General features: G+C 43.2%; 1 protein-coding gene across 9 annotated transcripts in view; it reads left to right on the forward strand.

The window, feature by feature from the left end:
- Positions 1-14,784, forward strand: part of FGD3 (FYVE, RhoGEF and PH domain containing 3) — a 108,820-nt gene that overhangs the window by 63,260 nt on the left and 30,776 nt on the right. For all 9 annotated transcript variants that reach the window (XR_003531156.1, XM_027664973.1, XM_027664966.1 and 6 more), the window contains exons 3-7: positions 1,381-1,549; positions 2,660-3,257; positions 9,935-10,024; positions 11,110-11,246; positions 12,556-12,712. Coding sequence is in view for 8 of the 9 variants with exons in the window: in XM_027664973.1 (XP_027520774.1) it covers positions 1,381-1,549; positions 2,660-3,257; positions 9,935-10,024; positions 11,110-11,246; positions 12,556-12,712 (1,151 nt within the window). In the remaining variant the exon portion in view is untranslated. The remainder of the gene's footprint in view (positions 1-1,380; positions 1,550-2,659; positions 3,258-9,934; positions 10,025-11,109; positions 11,247-12,555; positions 12,713-14,784) is intronic.

The following is a 14,784-nucleotide window of genomic DNA, read 5'->3' on the forward strand; positions in this document are numbered from 1 at the left end:
GATTCTTCGATTCGATTTTTTTCTTTCATGCTGAAATAAACTCAGTAACGTAGGGAGTTTATAATCTGACCTATACTCAGAGCTCCAAAATGCTTTAACATCCCTTCATCACTGACCTCAGATGACTGTTTATGGACTGCTGTGGCAGCTCCCCATCCACTGGAGCAGGGTGGCCATCTGGGCTCATGTGGAGCTTAGAACAGATGCAGAGCCTTCTGGAAGGTAAGGACAACAAGAATTGGCTTTTCAGGTGCATATACCTCCATTTAGTCTCCTAAAGCAAGTAACCTTGAAATTACATTCAGAACAGTTGCTGACTCAGACTCCATTACAGTGCTGATCACATGTGCCGCATGGACCATTTAAAAGTTGGAAATGCCTGGAAGAAATTGTTCTCAAAAATGTCTTTTAATAAAACACATAGGTAGAGTTTCCTCATTCAATGTATCAACTCTGGATACTCTAGACTGGAGGGGACACTTGGCAGTGCTACTCCAACCAGGGTGTGCTTTGGGAGCAATCCCACGGTCAGTTTTCCTGCCTTTGAGTGTCAGCTCTGCCTATGGGAGTTGCTTTCCCTATATGAAACAGATTGGGAACCTGTTGCCATGGGTTACTGCTTGTGTATGATAAACCATTTACTCTGCAATCAACGGAAGGTCTGGATAAATTTTTTTAAAATGACATTTTAATGCCATTTTTTTGAAATGTTGTGTTAAACTTTGTACCTTGGCTTCCCTGTGAGTCCTGAGGCAGAATGTGTGTATTCTTACAACGCGTGTTTTATTTATATCATGTGCAACTCAACGTAGAATCAAAAGAGGAAGGAAATTTGTGAAGACGCTACACCACAGAAGAGAGGGGGAAGGCAGAAGGGGAGGAAGAAAAGCCATTATGTTCTGCCTTGCGGTTTTTGACCAAGCAAACACAAGGCACTGAAATCCACGGTGGGATTGGGTTTTGGTTGTTCGTTTTGAGTTTTCATTCCCCCCGAAACCCCCATTTTCTTTCACAATATAAGAGATTCAACAGAGTGCCTGAATTTTGAGAAGTCATGGGAGGGGAAGCTCATTGGTGTGACTGAGATGGTGAGCAGACTTGTGAACACGAAACGTAAGCCGTGCATCCTGTTTGGTAACAAGGAAGCCGTGCAGCTCCGCGAGCGCCTTCGTTTGTTTGCACGCTGTAGAAACACAAGGTAGAAGCCCATCAGCTTTATTTAGCAGCTTGCTTTGGTGTGAGCAGTACTTCAGGACTGCACCCTTGCAGCTTATGGAGAATGATGGAAGAATGCATTCCCCTCTGTCTGGATTTTGTTCCCAGTTTAGGATAAAGAAGATGGAGATTTATCCTCCTGTTTTTTCCCTTCTCTTTTATTAGTACCTCCTAAGCCTGTCCATCTCAAACCTGGGCAAGAAAGAATTCCTCCTGCACCGTCTCGGCCTTTGCCAGCTGATCCCAAGTCATCAAAGAGCTTAGCACCTGGAGAGGACGAAATACCAATATCAGCTGGAGTCAACACGCTCATTGAGAAATTTGAAAGCATTAGGTAAATATGGCTTTGTGAGATCTGCTCTCATCTCCCTTTTCTGCATTTTTAACTTCGAATACAACAGTAGAAAACATTAACTGTAATGATCACACAGAAAGTCCTCTTGGGATGTTTTCTACTGGAAGTGCAAAACTTCACTGAGGATGGAGTGTCTTTTTAATAAAAGCTGTATTTCAGTGAGTTTTAGTTTGTAACGTACAGTTGTGCTTAAGGAGCTTGAGACCTGCTGAATTTGGGAAGGTTGTACCAGAGACAAGTGGCCCAGAGTCTGCTTTCTGTAAGTTGGCTTGATGTGAGGATTGTATCATAGGGACTCGATTATTGTAATATAAAATAATCGAATTTTCTGTCTGAGATTCAATATACATCAGATCTTGCTTCTTGGAGGCTGAATTGCAGTGTACTGTGAAACAATGTCATGTAGAACAGTATTTCCTCTGAAACACTGTATACGAGTGACACTAAATTGGGTAAAATATACGTATTTGGCTGTAAAACCAGCTCAGTTTACAAACATACGAAAACTTTCTTTTAAGACCAAACCTGCCTGATGGAGCTAAGTAATTTTATTTTTCTTTTTCATAAAGAGAGAGATAGAAACAGGGGCACCATACTGTGCCTTGGAGCGTGTTATGACGTGAGTGAACCTGGTGTCTTTCAAAGAGAAAAAGTAGTGCCTTCTCGAGCTTCAGTACATCCTCTCTGGCAGAAAATACCTTGCCCCAAAGATTTGGTTCTGCTAAAGAATGAGAGTTCCTGTTTAAACGAGCCCACAACCAAATGCTTCTTTTAAAGGATGATTCCTCCCTCCCCAAACCCTCAAACCAGGCTGTTCTTCAAGGCTACATGGAGAGCACTAAAGGCCCAGGAGCCACCTCAGTAGAACATAGGGCTGGGGTGGTGTGGTTTTTTTAGATGATGTTTTGTTAGATGATGTTGGGTGATGGTTATTATTGCCATGTGCACGCACTTGCCCTGCTGGGATTGTCACTGGGATGCAAGAAATACAACTTGAATCAAAGCACAGCCAGACCCTCTCTTTCAGGGCACCGATGAAACCTCTGAGTGTTAACATGAATGACTGTGATGCTTTCTCTTCACCCACAGGCAACCTGTACATATTCTTCAAAGAAACCAGCTAAATTTAGCTCTTAAGATGGAACCTGGCCTGGACTCCTCCAAGCAGACAAGCTCGTGTGACTGTGACACAGTGGCTTCCAGCGGCTCTTCCGTGACTGACAAAGCCGAACCGGATGAGGCTGAGCCCGACGTACCGTGCAGCACAGATCTAACTAACACAGACATAATGAAAATTAAAGAGCTAAGCATAGGTGATAACAAAAGCCATGAAGACTGTACTGCTGTGAGTGGGAGCAAAGAGCCCTCTGGAGAGCTTGACAGTAAGGACTCAACTGCGGAACTGAACGGGAACAGTAAAATTCCCAACAGAGACAGTGGCATTGACAGTCCTTCTTGTAGCGTGGCTGGAGAAACGTTCCCCAGCGAAGAAGGGGCAGAGCAGAAGAAACCCAGCATGGCTGGGAACCCAGGGGAGATGGAACCTGACAAAAAGGGGACCAAACCTTCCTCTGCAGAGCAGAAGAGAGACTCCACACAGGATGAGGACAGTGACATTGATGAAGGAAGCAGCGAGGAGCAAGAGACAGCAGAAGTGCCAAAGTTAGAGTATTTGGATGTAAACAAGGTAAGGGAGTTTGTTCATTGCTAGTAAGTGCTCTGAAACCTGACTCTGGTGAGAGATCCCTTGGATCACTTTCATACCTGGTTTGGGTTATTTATTTGGTTGGTTTTACATCAAAGGATCATGACAGACAGTATTATTTCCTGCTTCATGCAGATCCTAGCTTGTTCCTGACTTTGATAGTATCTTCTAGAAAGGTTCCCACTCTTGCTTTAAAAGGTTTCATTTAAGAGAATCCCTCACAGCCAGAGGTAAGCTGTTAAAATTTAAATACTTTTGTAGGTCAGGACTCACACCTTGTGTTTGTTGTCTGGATTTGTCTAGGTTCAGCTTGTTAGAGCCTGTTGTTTTCAGTGGGGTTTTGTGATGTTTGGGGGGCTAATTGGATCTTGCAGGGTCGGGACCTTGCATCTGAGTAGGACAGACATGATTGAAATCTCGTCTCACACAGAATTTATAATATTTTTTTATACAACCCTGTGCTTTTATTGGTGTGACTTCTTCTTGAGGGCAAAGAAGTTGTTTTGATGGTAGTTACCTCAAATGACTCTTCAGGAAACTGTAGGTAGAAGAGATTTTCTTTGATTCCAGAATTATGTAGCCCAGGCTGTTGGGTATTTACTGCAGCTGTATAAGATTAATGACAGATTCCTTTGATTATCTTTTTGTCAAGACAGTTATTTTTAGAAATAGTGCTGATAGAATGGATTCAGTTTCTCCACAAAAAGAAAATGGAATCATGCAAAATCTCTGCAAGATGTTCACTTTTTGTGGTGAGGTTTTTTGTTTGTATTTGGAGGTGTTTGGGTTTGGGTTTTTTTTTTTGTCCCTCAGCCATCATGACACTAAAGTTAATATACTGGATTTTTGGTGTTTTAAAGAATACAATGAGCACCTGCAAGTTGTGAAGTATAGCTGGTGAAGTGTAGCATCCACACCTCAGCTCGTGCAGATCAGGTGGCTCTGTTGAAATCACCAAATATATCAGGATTTGTGTCTGTTGAGAGCTTGTCCCTTGGGAAATGTGGCTGTTTCTGGGTCGGATCAGCCAGTGACTGTAGAAGTGTGATGAAAATGGCACGTGGGTCTGTGGTGTGCAAGAAGTTCTGTCTCTCAGAGCTCAGCAAGGGTGTGTTTATACACACACACACACACACACAGAGTGACATACTTTAATTATTTTATATTCATAATCTGTGCAACTGAAATATTATTTAAAAGATTGGTTATTAGTTGCAACAGGCCAGTTCCTGAGCTGGAAAGAACCCGTAAGGATCATCGAAGTCCAACTCCTGGAAAATAAAATGCATTAAATTAAAAGATCTTTAATCTGGTAATTAAATTTACCGTTTGCAATGCTGTATCAAACCAACTGTGGCAACCCCAAACTGAACACTTTACTGAATGATTAAGAAGTGCTTTGCCGACAAATCCCAACGTTTTGTGAGACATCAAAGCTTCGATGGCTGTTTTTAAGTCTTGTTCCTTCGGTTAAGTGTCCCTATAGTATGAAATAATGCTGATAAAACATAGAGTTCTGAGGTTGTAATTCTCTGGAGCAGGCCTGGTGAGTTTATGAGAGAGGTATCTCTAGAGGAAGACTGGTTTGTTTTGGTGTTTTGTATTGCTCTTCTTCCTGAGGTGCATTTATGTGATGCACTGCAGATTCTCCCTTGCATTTTGAGTTGATTTCCCCTTCCAAAAGGCAGTTTTGAGGCGGAGCAAGCTACACCAAGTCACCTTGTTTTTGCAACCACGTGGAGGGGGAAGGCTGAGAGAGCCGCTGCCTCCTTCAGTGTAAGGATTGTGCCCTCTTCTGGGGATGCAGCGTGTGGAGCCAATTCCTGTGTTAAGTGTGAAATGAATTCCCGTGTAAAGCATCTACATAAAATCACAGCAGCATTAAGGTTGGAGGAGACTTCCAAGATCATTAAGTCCAACCATTACCCTAACATTGCCAGGCCCACCACTGAACCCTGTCCCTAAGCACCACATCTACGTGTTTTTTGAACACTTGCAGGATGGTGACTCCACCACTTCGCTGGGCAGCCTGTGCCAGTGCCTGACCACCCTTTCAGTGAAGAAATTTTTTTCTGATATCCAATCCAAACCTCCCCTGGCACAGCTCGAGGCCGTTTCCTGCTCTCCTCTTCAATTCTGTTGCAGATTTGGGGCACTAAGGATTCAGGATTGGGGTGAGGGACCATAGCTTCCAGCGAGGAGAGCTGGTGTGATTGCAAGTTGTCTTGTTCCATGGTTGTCCTTAGGCTGGAGTTTCACATCACCCTTGACAAACATGATGATTTCCCAAAAAACCTGCCCTGCTTGAAGGAGGAGAGGAGAGTTCAGTTGGCAGCAGCTGCTGGCTTGAGAGCTGAGGAGACCTCAGCTTCTCCAGAAAGCTTTATGTTGGGAGCCAGTGTCTTTTTTCTGCATATCCCTTCCTGCTCCTGGTACCAGGGTTTGCAGCTGCACCATGGAGGTAACCAGCACTTCCATTAAATATGCAAGTTGCTATAGTTGGAGGAGGATGCATAAGAAGTACAGCTGCAAAGTGATTTAATGATGGCTCAGTAACTCCTAGGATATCAGGGTAAGTGAAGCTCATGAATAAACATAATTTTCTACTTCAGATATCTCCCCATCCTCCACCTGAGCTTTCTCACAGCCCACGGCTGAGGAAGTAACCTTGCCTGATACATGGCTGATATTGTTTTATTTAGTCGGTGTAGCTCTGCAGTGTGATGTGGCTTCCTTTGGGAGTCTGTACCAGTCTTACATGGCTCACTATTAGCACAAAATTAGTGGAATATGTTTTAAAATCTCAGGAGGGACTTACAGGGATTTCCAGTTATCTTTTATCAAAATGAAAATGAACAAGGGAAGCTTATTAGTTTTGATAATGTCTGTGAAAATGTCAGGAGCTCCAGGAGCTGATGCACATTAACCTTGATGATTACAAAGAAAAAAAGTGACATGAAAGTGAGACTGAGGGCCTGTCATGCTCCAAAGTCATATACCCAAGGCTTCTCCTGACTGCCTCGGAGCACTGAGTAATGCTTCTGGGAGGGGTTACAGTGCTTCATAGTTTTTTATTTAGGTATTTTTCACTAAAAGTAACACATGCTCATTCATAATCACCAAAAAATGGCTGTCTCCATCTGTCCTGCTTCCTACTGTGTAAATAGTAACAATGGAGTCCCATGTGGGCCTCATGCATTCACTGACACAAGCTTCCATTCTGCTTGTGCGTGGCTGGAGTTTCACTTCTGCTTTCATTGTCTGGTGTGTGTTCTAATATTTGACCTGCAGTGCTGCAAGTCAGACTTTTGGATGAGATTATCTCCGTGTGTATTCTGCAAAAAATGTGTCTAGGTCAATGTTTTAGTCGTAATGCTGGTTGAGAAAATTCAGATATAGTATCATCATCTTATTTTTAAGTATCTTAAGGACAATGAGATCTCAGTGCAACAAAGACAACCAAGCACAGGATAACTTTTCCATATTGTTTTCAGCATTTTTGGGTAGGAGGGAGTCTATAAACTTTCTGGGGTTTTAAAGCATAACCCTGTATGATTTTAACCCAGGCTCTATCCCAGCAAGATTTGCTGAGAGCCCCTTGTGAGAAAAATGCCAACTAAATATGGTTACGCACACCAGTTGCATGAAAAATGGTTGCTGCAGGACTTTGCCCGAGTTTTCTCATGTTAAACTTTGTATGTACTTTAAATTTTCCCAGTTTGCTTTTTGTAACAGCCAGGCCAGTCTTTGCCTCTGTGGATCCCTGGCCCAGCCGTACGTGTGGGCACTCAGCTGGGTGGGCGAGGGGGTTGGCAGCAATGCACTCGTGTGTCCACTTAACTGCACAAATCAGACCAGTTCATCTGCCAGTCTGTGCCTGTGACTGGGGTGTTTGAGGTGCAGATGCAGCCCCAGGTGTGCATCTGACATTCATGAGAACCTGGTTCTGTTTGTTGTCAGGCTGGTGTTTTACTTTAAAATGTTTTGTTGGACAGTTACAGCTGGAAATGAATTTTTGAATCTTCCACAAGAAGTGAAAGTGCATCATGCTGCTTCAGGCACTGGAGTGAGCTTCCTGTGGTGTAGAGTCAGCACCTCCCTCCTCCTTTTAATGATCTTTCTTGTCACTCCTGCAGCCAGTCTGTTCCATCCAGCCTCTTCAGTAGGTGTAGGGTCCTGGCCCAAGTGTGCTGTGGCAGAGCATAATACAGTCCACATCTGGGTTTGCAAATTTGTTTTACTTCTCCTTGAGAAACATGGACCATGAAATATCTTGTTCCTAGTGAAATGAATGATGGCTCAGGCTTTATTAAAGCTATCCTGCCATGGCACAAGATGAGGTTAGAAGAATGGGACTGCCTCACATTTAATTAATCTACAGTTTCATTTAAAATGTTATGTCCATTGAAAGGCAAATATGTTGCAAATCAGTCTGGAATATGTGCCTATCTGCCTCTAGCAGAGATAGCAACTGAAGATAGAGTCACACTGTAAAACTGAGCTCAAGCTGAGGATCTGTTCAGCCCTTGTTTGGTATTTAAGCAGATGTCAGCAAGTTTTTTTGAAATATAAACTGAATTGCAGATGGTGAAGGTCAGGAGGTTAAAAAGCACCTGTGCTGTGTAAAGATTTACTTCTGAGTACAAACTTATTTTGTTGGAAATAAACATTTTTCGAGTTCTGAACTCAAACAATGCAAAGGATGCTCTTGGTGGCTGGCGTGCCACCTTTCATCTGCGTGCTCCTCTGTGCCCAGCAAAACTGGCAGAAAAATTCTTTCTCAGTGGGAGATCCTCATAGTAACTGGTTTTGACTGGCCAGCAGTGCACTTCTGTGTAAGCTGTAATAAAATGTACTTGCTTGTAACAAGTTCAGAACTTCATTGTGCTGTGATTTTTTTTTCTTTTCCCCTAAATATTAATGCATATCACGTGAATGAACAGAGTAGGATGCTGTGTACCATGTTAAAATAGCTTAAAAGAGTATTTGAGTTGACTTGAACTATTTCAGTAGCGTGGCAGACAGAGTCTGTGTGGAAACTTCACTCATGGCATGGTTGCCTGTCTCCAGACTCATGCCTGGAAGGAGAGGAATTGCTTCAAAAGAAGCCTGATGCTGCTTCAAATGCAGAAAAGCTATTCACTTTCCTTCGAATAATACTTGTATTGTGGAGCTGTGGGTGCTTCATGCCGCGTGGTACCTCACTCCCCGTAGGGATAGCTGTGGGTCTGGTTTGTTTGAGTTCATGGCTTGCTTTGGAAAGCCTTTGAGGTCTTTTGCTTGTACTGCAGTTTGCCTAAATGTGTGTTTGGGGTGGGTATTCAAAATTTTCTTGTCAGCTTTGTTTGGAAGCAAATTACGGTGATGTTGAAGAAGCTTAAGGAGAGTATTTATTTAATATTTTCTAACGATCCGATGGCGATATGTCTAGAAATCCCTGCCCCAAATGCAAGCACCAGAGGCAGGCATTTGGGATGGAGCACTGCTGCTGGTGAGGGGCCCAGGTGCCTCCTGAACAGGAAACAGCCCCATGTGTTTAATAGACTTCAGCTGGATTTTTCCACCATGGATTTGTCTGTTCCTTTTGTGAACCTGTGTGAAGGTGACCCCCAGCAGCGTTGTGTTGCTTGGGGAAGCAGCTCCTGAAGCAGCACCTCGATGATTTTATTTGATGCCCTTCAGTTTTCCTGTGGAAACAGTGATTAATTACACCCAGTCAGTGCTCTCTGTTCCCTGAATCATTTATACACCTCTTACCTTCATCTCAGTTGTCATTTTTTTTTCCGGATCCAGCCCAGTACAATTTCCCTACATTTGATCATCATCGCTGCCTGTTTTCCATGTTTGTATTCCTGAACACAAACCAGCCAACCCTCCATTCTGGACTGGTTTGCTTATATGTAAGCATGGCATTTAAACCCTTGAAAAGAGCGTTGGACAGCTAACGCCTGCATTCTAATAATTCAAGTATTTTTAAGCACTTAGAGAGCAAAGGGTCTGTGTAGCTTTTGGCTAAAGTCAGTGCTTTATAACTGTATTTAGGGTTTTTAAGTAGTCCTTTCTCATTTTGTATTTTTAAATGAGCTTAATGAAAGACTTCACTGAGCGATTTGGGTTACATTGCTGAAAATTCTTTCCAGGGAATTGGCCTGTGTTTAAAGCTGCACAAAAATCTTAGAAATATGCCATAGAGAGTAATGCTGTGCTGGCCAGAGGAGAAATCTGGCCAAACAGTCTGGTTTCTAGTTGTTTTCTTTTCAGCTAAAGGACCTGAGTCCAAAAAGGAGAACAGTTGATTTACAGTCCAGTGCCTTATTTTCCAAATAGGCTAGACTTATTTCCAGGTTTTTAGAGGATGTTTCTGGTTCTTTTTATAAAACCATAATGAACTCAAGTGATGTCCTGACCAGCCACTGACTGCATTACTAATTGCTCTTTCAGAAAATAGCTTTAAAAATATCTCTGGAGCAAAGTGATCCTTTGAGGAGGGACACAGCAGATTCTGAAGTGTGTTAACCTCCTTCACTCCAGGCCCCTCTGCTGGCAAGGATTTTGGCCACTGACAAAATGGAAAAGAGAACAGTTGATGAAACTTAGGGGTGTAGGTGCAGATGGATTGTAACTTGTAACTTGATTGTAATTTGTGATTTGTTTTTCAGTGTACAGAGCCCCAAAAGCTGTTCAACATTGCCAGTGAGCTGCTCCACACGGAAGAAGCGTATGTTAAAAGACTCCATCTCTTGGACCAGGTAATTCCCTTTTGAATTAACTCACCTTTCTTTTCAATGAGCAGCAGTGATGTCTGCTGTCAAGCCAGAGGATTAGGATGGCAGAAAGGGGAACGGGAAAGCAGCAGCAGTTTAAGATACAGACACCATCAGCATTTGGTTCCTCCCTGGGCTTATGGGGAGATGAAATCACAGGGACACTGGAGACACTGAGAAATGATGAAATCTGTGATTGCTCTTTGATGTGCAAGAGGTTGGAGTCTTACTGAAATCAGACCACAGGGGTCAGCCCCATGCTTAAAGTGAACTGTGTTTTTACTGCTGTGTTTTGTAATTGTTGTCTATCATGTTTACACGTGGGGATGAAGTAAAACTGGTGTGACAAGTATGAAGTTTCTTCCCAATAAATACTGAGTTGACTCTACACAGCTCAGGTATTTCTATAATTATCTCAAAGAAAAAAAAAACCACATGAATGTGCAGAAATGAAATGAAAATGAGGATGAGACACATTGCTAACAAAGGGCTTTTTAAAAAGGAATGGGGAAAAAAGAGGAAAAATGAAGCTGTCACCTGGCTAGAAATACTGGTAGAAGCTGTAACTTCAAGAACCCTCTACCCTCTGACTCCAGGAGCTCTAGGGAAGACTTACAGTGTTTGTTTTACATGAGCAGAGACTGTTTCTAGACCGTAGAAATCTGGGGGGTGTCTTTCCCTTTAGTTCAGTATAGTGTAGTCTTTCCTGCTGAGAAACAAAACAATCACGTGGTTTATTTTGATTTATGTAAATAGCAGCAAGTGCTCTTCAGGGACTGGATGTTCTTTGCAGCTTGCACTCCCAAATAGGAGATGTCTGATCATATCAGTTGTTTCAGTCCTTTTTGAATTACAGCTCATATTTTCCTAATTTTAGTGATAAATCTAGCTCTGAGTGACAGTGGGCTTATGTTTTGTGAACCTCCTGAAAGACCCCAAGGACTGACTGCCACAAATCAAAATCCATAGCTCTGTTCTAAGCAGCCAGTTTTGCAAAATGACAATCCAAAGTCAGCGTGTCTGGGATTGTTTTTTGTGAATAAATGTTGGTGCTGTCTTGTCTTCTGCAGGTTTTTTGCACTAAGTTGTCTGAAGCAGGGATTTCATCCGAAGTGATAACGGGCATCTTCTCAAACATTTCTTCCATCTATTGTTTCCATGGACAATTTCTTCTCCCTGAGCTCAAAACAAGAATTACACAAGAATGGTGAGTAACTGTCATTGCAATTACTTTAAGAATACATTTTCAAGAAACTATAGCAACCATAAGGCCTAGTCTAAGTCCAAATTTTTAATGGTTTAATGCAGTAGTTAATACATTAGTTATTTAATGTATTAGTATGGAGTGTCTCAAGCATTTTTGACTTCAGGAATAGGTATGAGCACTCAAAATTTCCAAAATACGTTCTTTCAGTCCAAAGTATTGCCAGAGCTGTTTTCCTTACTGCATTCCCAACTCTCCTATTACTGCAATATTATGAAATTGCTGTACTTGAAAAGAATGAAATTGCTTGTTTTGACCTCATAGATGAAATAAATGTTTTCAAATACCAATTAAAATTTGGCTACTGTAATAAGTTGACTTGATGATCTTGAAGGTCTTTTCCAACCTTAATAATTCTGTGATTCTGTAAGTTGTAGTTAAGGCAGAAGTGCAGTGATGGGTAGAAAGTTAATTGTAAGTCAGATCTAGGAAACTTGAGATGGCACATTGGTGGTAGGTGCAGATAGTGCTGACCTTTCCAGGTGCCCTACATGACCAAGACAAGACCAGAGCTTGCATCTCTCTTGGCTGAGTCCAGTCTTCACACAGTTCCTCACTGACCAGAAGGAATAAATGAGTCTCAGCACCTTTGTGCTTGAGCTTGCAGGGGCAGCTGTAATAAAGGGGAGGAAAACTGGAGAGTCTGGGAGTTAGAAGAGGGTAGAAGCTTGTTCACTGGCTAAAGAGGGTCTTGTGTGGTCAGACTGGGGGAAGAATGGCTGGCTCTCTGTCTGGCCGTGAGTTTGGAGGAGAGACAGATGTGTGGCTACTGCTGCTCCAGCCTGGGATGGAGGGGTGGATGTCTCCAGGCAAATATGTGCCGGGCCCCCAGGGATTACTCAGCTGAACTGAACCATCTCTTTGCATTAAAACCTCTTCAGGTGTTTGGCTGTGGTGGAAAAGATTATTTTTAAAATGTAAAAGTTTCCCACAAGATTTTGTGCTGGGCATAAGAGATATACAGATGTTCCTTTAACAATGCATAATCAGTTTGAATCTGCCCTTCGCTTAAGAGAGGGACAGTGGGGGCAGAAATACCATCCCTTGTATATCAGGATTAATATTTGAGGTTTCATCTGGGGTACTGTATAAATTACTTTAAACTGAACTTAGCCTGACTGTCTTGATTGCACATGTGTTTAAGTGCTTGTGCATGTGGGAGACAGCTGTGGAAGTCTTACAGCTGTGTTTTCTCTCTGAAGACACTTTTGATTTCCAGACATTTCTGTACTTACCTGTCTCTTTCTCACAGGAGTGTCAACCCACGGCTGGGAGATATCCTACAGAAACTTGCTCCTTTTCTGAAGATGTATGGAGAATATGTGAAGAACTTTGACAGGGCGATGGACATAGTGAACACATGTATGCAGAGGTCCTCTCCCTTCAAAGACGTTGTTCAGAACATACAGGTATGTTGTTAATTGGCATAATAAGGCTCGGGGATTGCTGGGGAATGATGCTCTCCAATTTAGTGTCCCCACCAAGACTCCAAAACTACACCTGGTTTCTCCCCCTACAAGAGAGAGAATCCCTTTCCCCCCACCCTGGCAATGACAAGGAGGTATGGAGTGGTATGGAAAGGTATCAAATAACCTCTGGGTCCTGGCCATGCCCCCTCCCAGCTGCTGGAAAAAATTAACTGTGTCCTGGCAGGAACCAGGACTGAGAGGTCCTCATTTATTTGTGTGAGTTTATTTGTTTCCCAGTGTTCAGCTACAAGACAATACCACACTAATACTAAAAATACAGAATTTTAGTGGCAGTCCTTTCTCCTCTTTTGCTGTGACATATATTCTTCATGTAGGTAGCTTTTCTCCACTCAAGATTTTATTTAATTTTTTTGTATGGCTTTAAAGTAACAGAGGGCAGGGTTAGATTGGGTATTGGGAAGAAATTCTTCCCTGTGAAGGTGGTGAGGCCCAGGCACAGGTTGCTCAGAGTTGCTGTGGCTGCTCCATCCCTGGAAGTGGTCAAGGCCAGGCTGGAGCAACTTGATCTAGCAGAAAGGGGTTAGACTGGATGGTCTTTAAGGTCCCTTCCAACCCAAACCATCCCATGATTCTGTGATTGAAGAGTCACAGAACGAAACTTCACCATTGGCCCAGCAATTCTGACTCTTTTTGCTTTGTCTTCTTCATTACTAATTTAAATTGGTTTTTAATAAGTACATTTTCATTCTGAGGTGGATGTGTTTGAATTTGGACATATATCACTGACAGAATCTGCTGTTGGACTGGTTTTCCTGAGGCTCCTGAAGAGGCTACAGTGCAACCTCTCTCGGGATCACAGTTCCACAGGAGGGTGCTTAACAGGGATTTTCATGTGTTTTCTCATCATTATACAAAAAGCTGCTTGGGGAGAGGGGAAGGGCTCTGCTTATGCTGGTGTGCCTGTAAAACTACTCTATTCCCCTCAGGCCCTGGGCCAGCTGAAGGGATGCAGGAGGCTCCAGCAGCTTGAGAGCATCCCTGTGCCAGTCCTGGGAAAGCAGATACAGTCCTTTGGAAGGGAAGGGCTGGTGAGGAGCGGGTTAAGCTGAGCAGGGAGCACAGCTGCCTGCCCTAAATGGGAGGATTGTGGCTGGGCCAGCTGTCAGGAATCAAGTAATCCCCCAGCAACCTGGGAGATGAGAGGCCCTGTGTGGAGGCTCAGGGCTGCAGCCATGACTCAGACAGAAGCTTGGAGAAGCAGAGACTGGGGGAGGTCCTCTCCTGCCATGCTGCTGCTCCACAGGGCCTTGTCTTACCCTTCTTCTGCCTGCACCCAGCCTGCACACATGGCAGGGCAGTGTTTTTCTGTCTTCAGCCTGTGCCAAGCCATGTACATGGCTTTCTGTGGGGTAAATCTGTTTGGGGCTGCTTTCCCTACAGCACAGCCATCTGCCCTCCACGAGATTCATCTGTCTCTTCCCACCACCAAGCTTCCAGCACAAATGATGTGTGATACCTGTCAGTCTGTGCCTGTCCCAGCCTAGGAGAAGTTGTGCTGTTGCTTGAGCAGAACACTTGGCAGGCAGTGAAGCTCTGGAGCCTGCTGATGACAGGATTGTGCTGTAGGGTATTTACTGGCAGCTTCACAGCAGTGCCTGTGGCTGCAGGAGGCAGAGATTTGACCCAGAATGCTTAGTCCACTCATCTGACCTATCTCTGGGCTAACAAAAGCCACTGTTAGTTTCCAGCATACCAGCTGAAGAGTGTTGTGATCCTGCAGGAATGCATGGTCTACCTAAGCTGCTAATGGAATAGTATATATATAATATACAGCTTAAGGCATTCACAGTTACTAATTATGTTAAACTAGGGAAAACAGAAAGCAAAAATTAAATTACTAATAAGTGGATGACTGTGACTTAACAAGTTGATTTTAGCTGACCTTGAAGATAAACATACTTTCTGTTCAGTTCACATCTACCTGCTGGGGCCAAAACTTAAAAGCTGATGAGTTTATTATGACTTTTGGTTTGTCAACATTCTCCTGCCAT

Source organism: Corapipo altera, unplaced genomic scaffold (assembly GCF_003945725.1).
Source record: "Corapipo altera isolate COAL_440 unplaced genomic scaffold, ASM394572v1 124, whole genome shotgun sequence".
Classification (NCBI taxonomy): Eukaryota; Metazoa; Chordata; class Aves; order Passeriformes; family Pipridae; genus Corapipo; species Corapipo altera.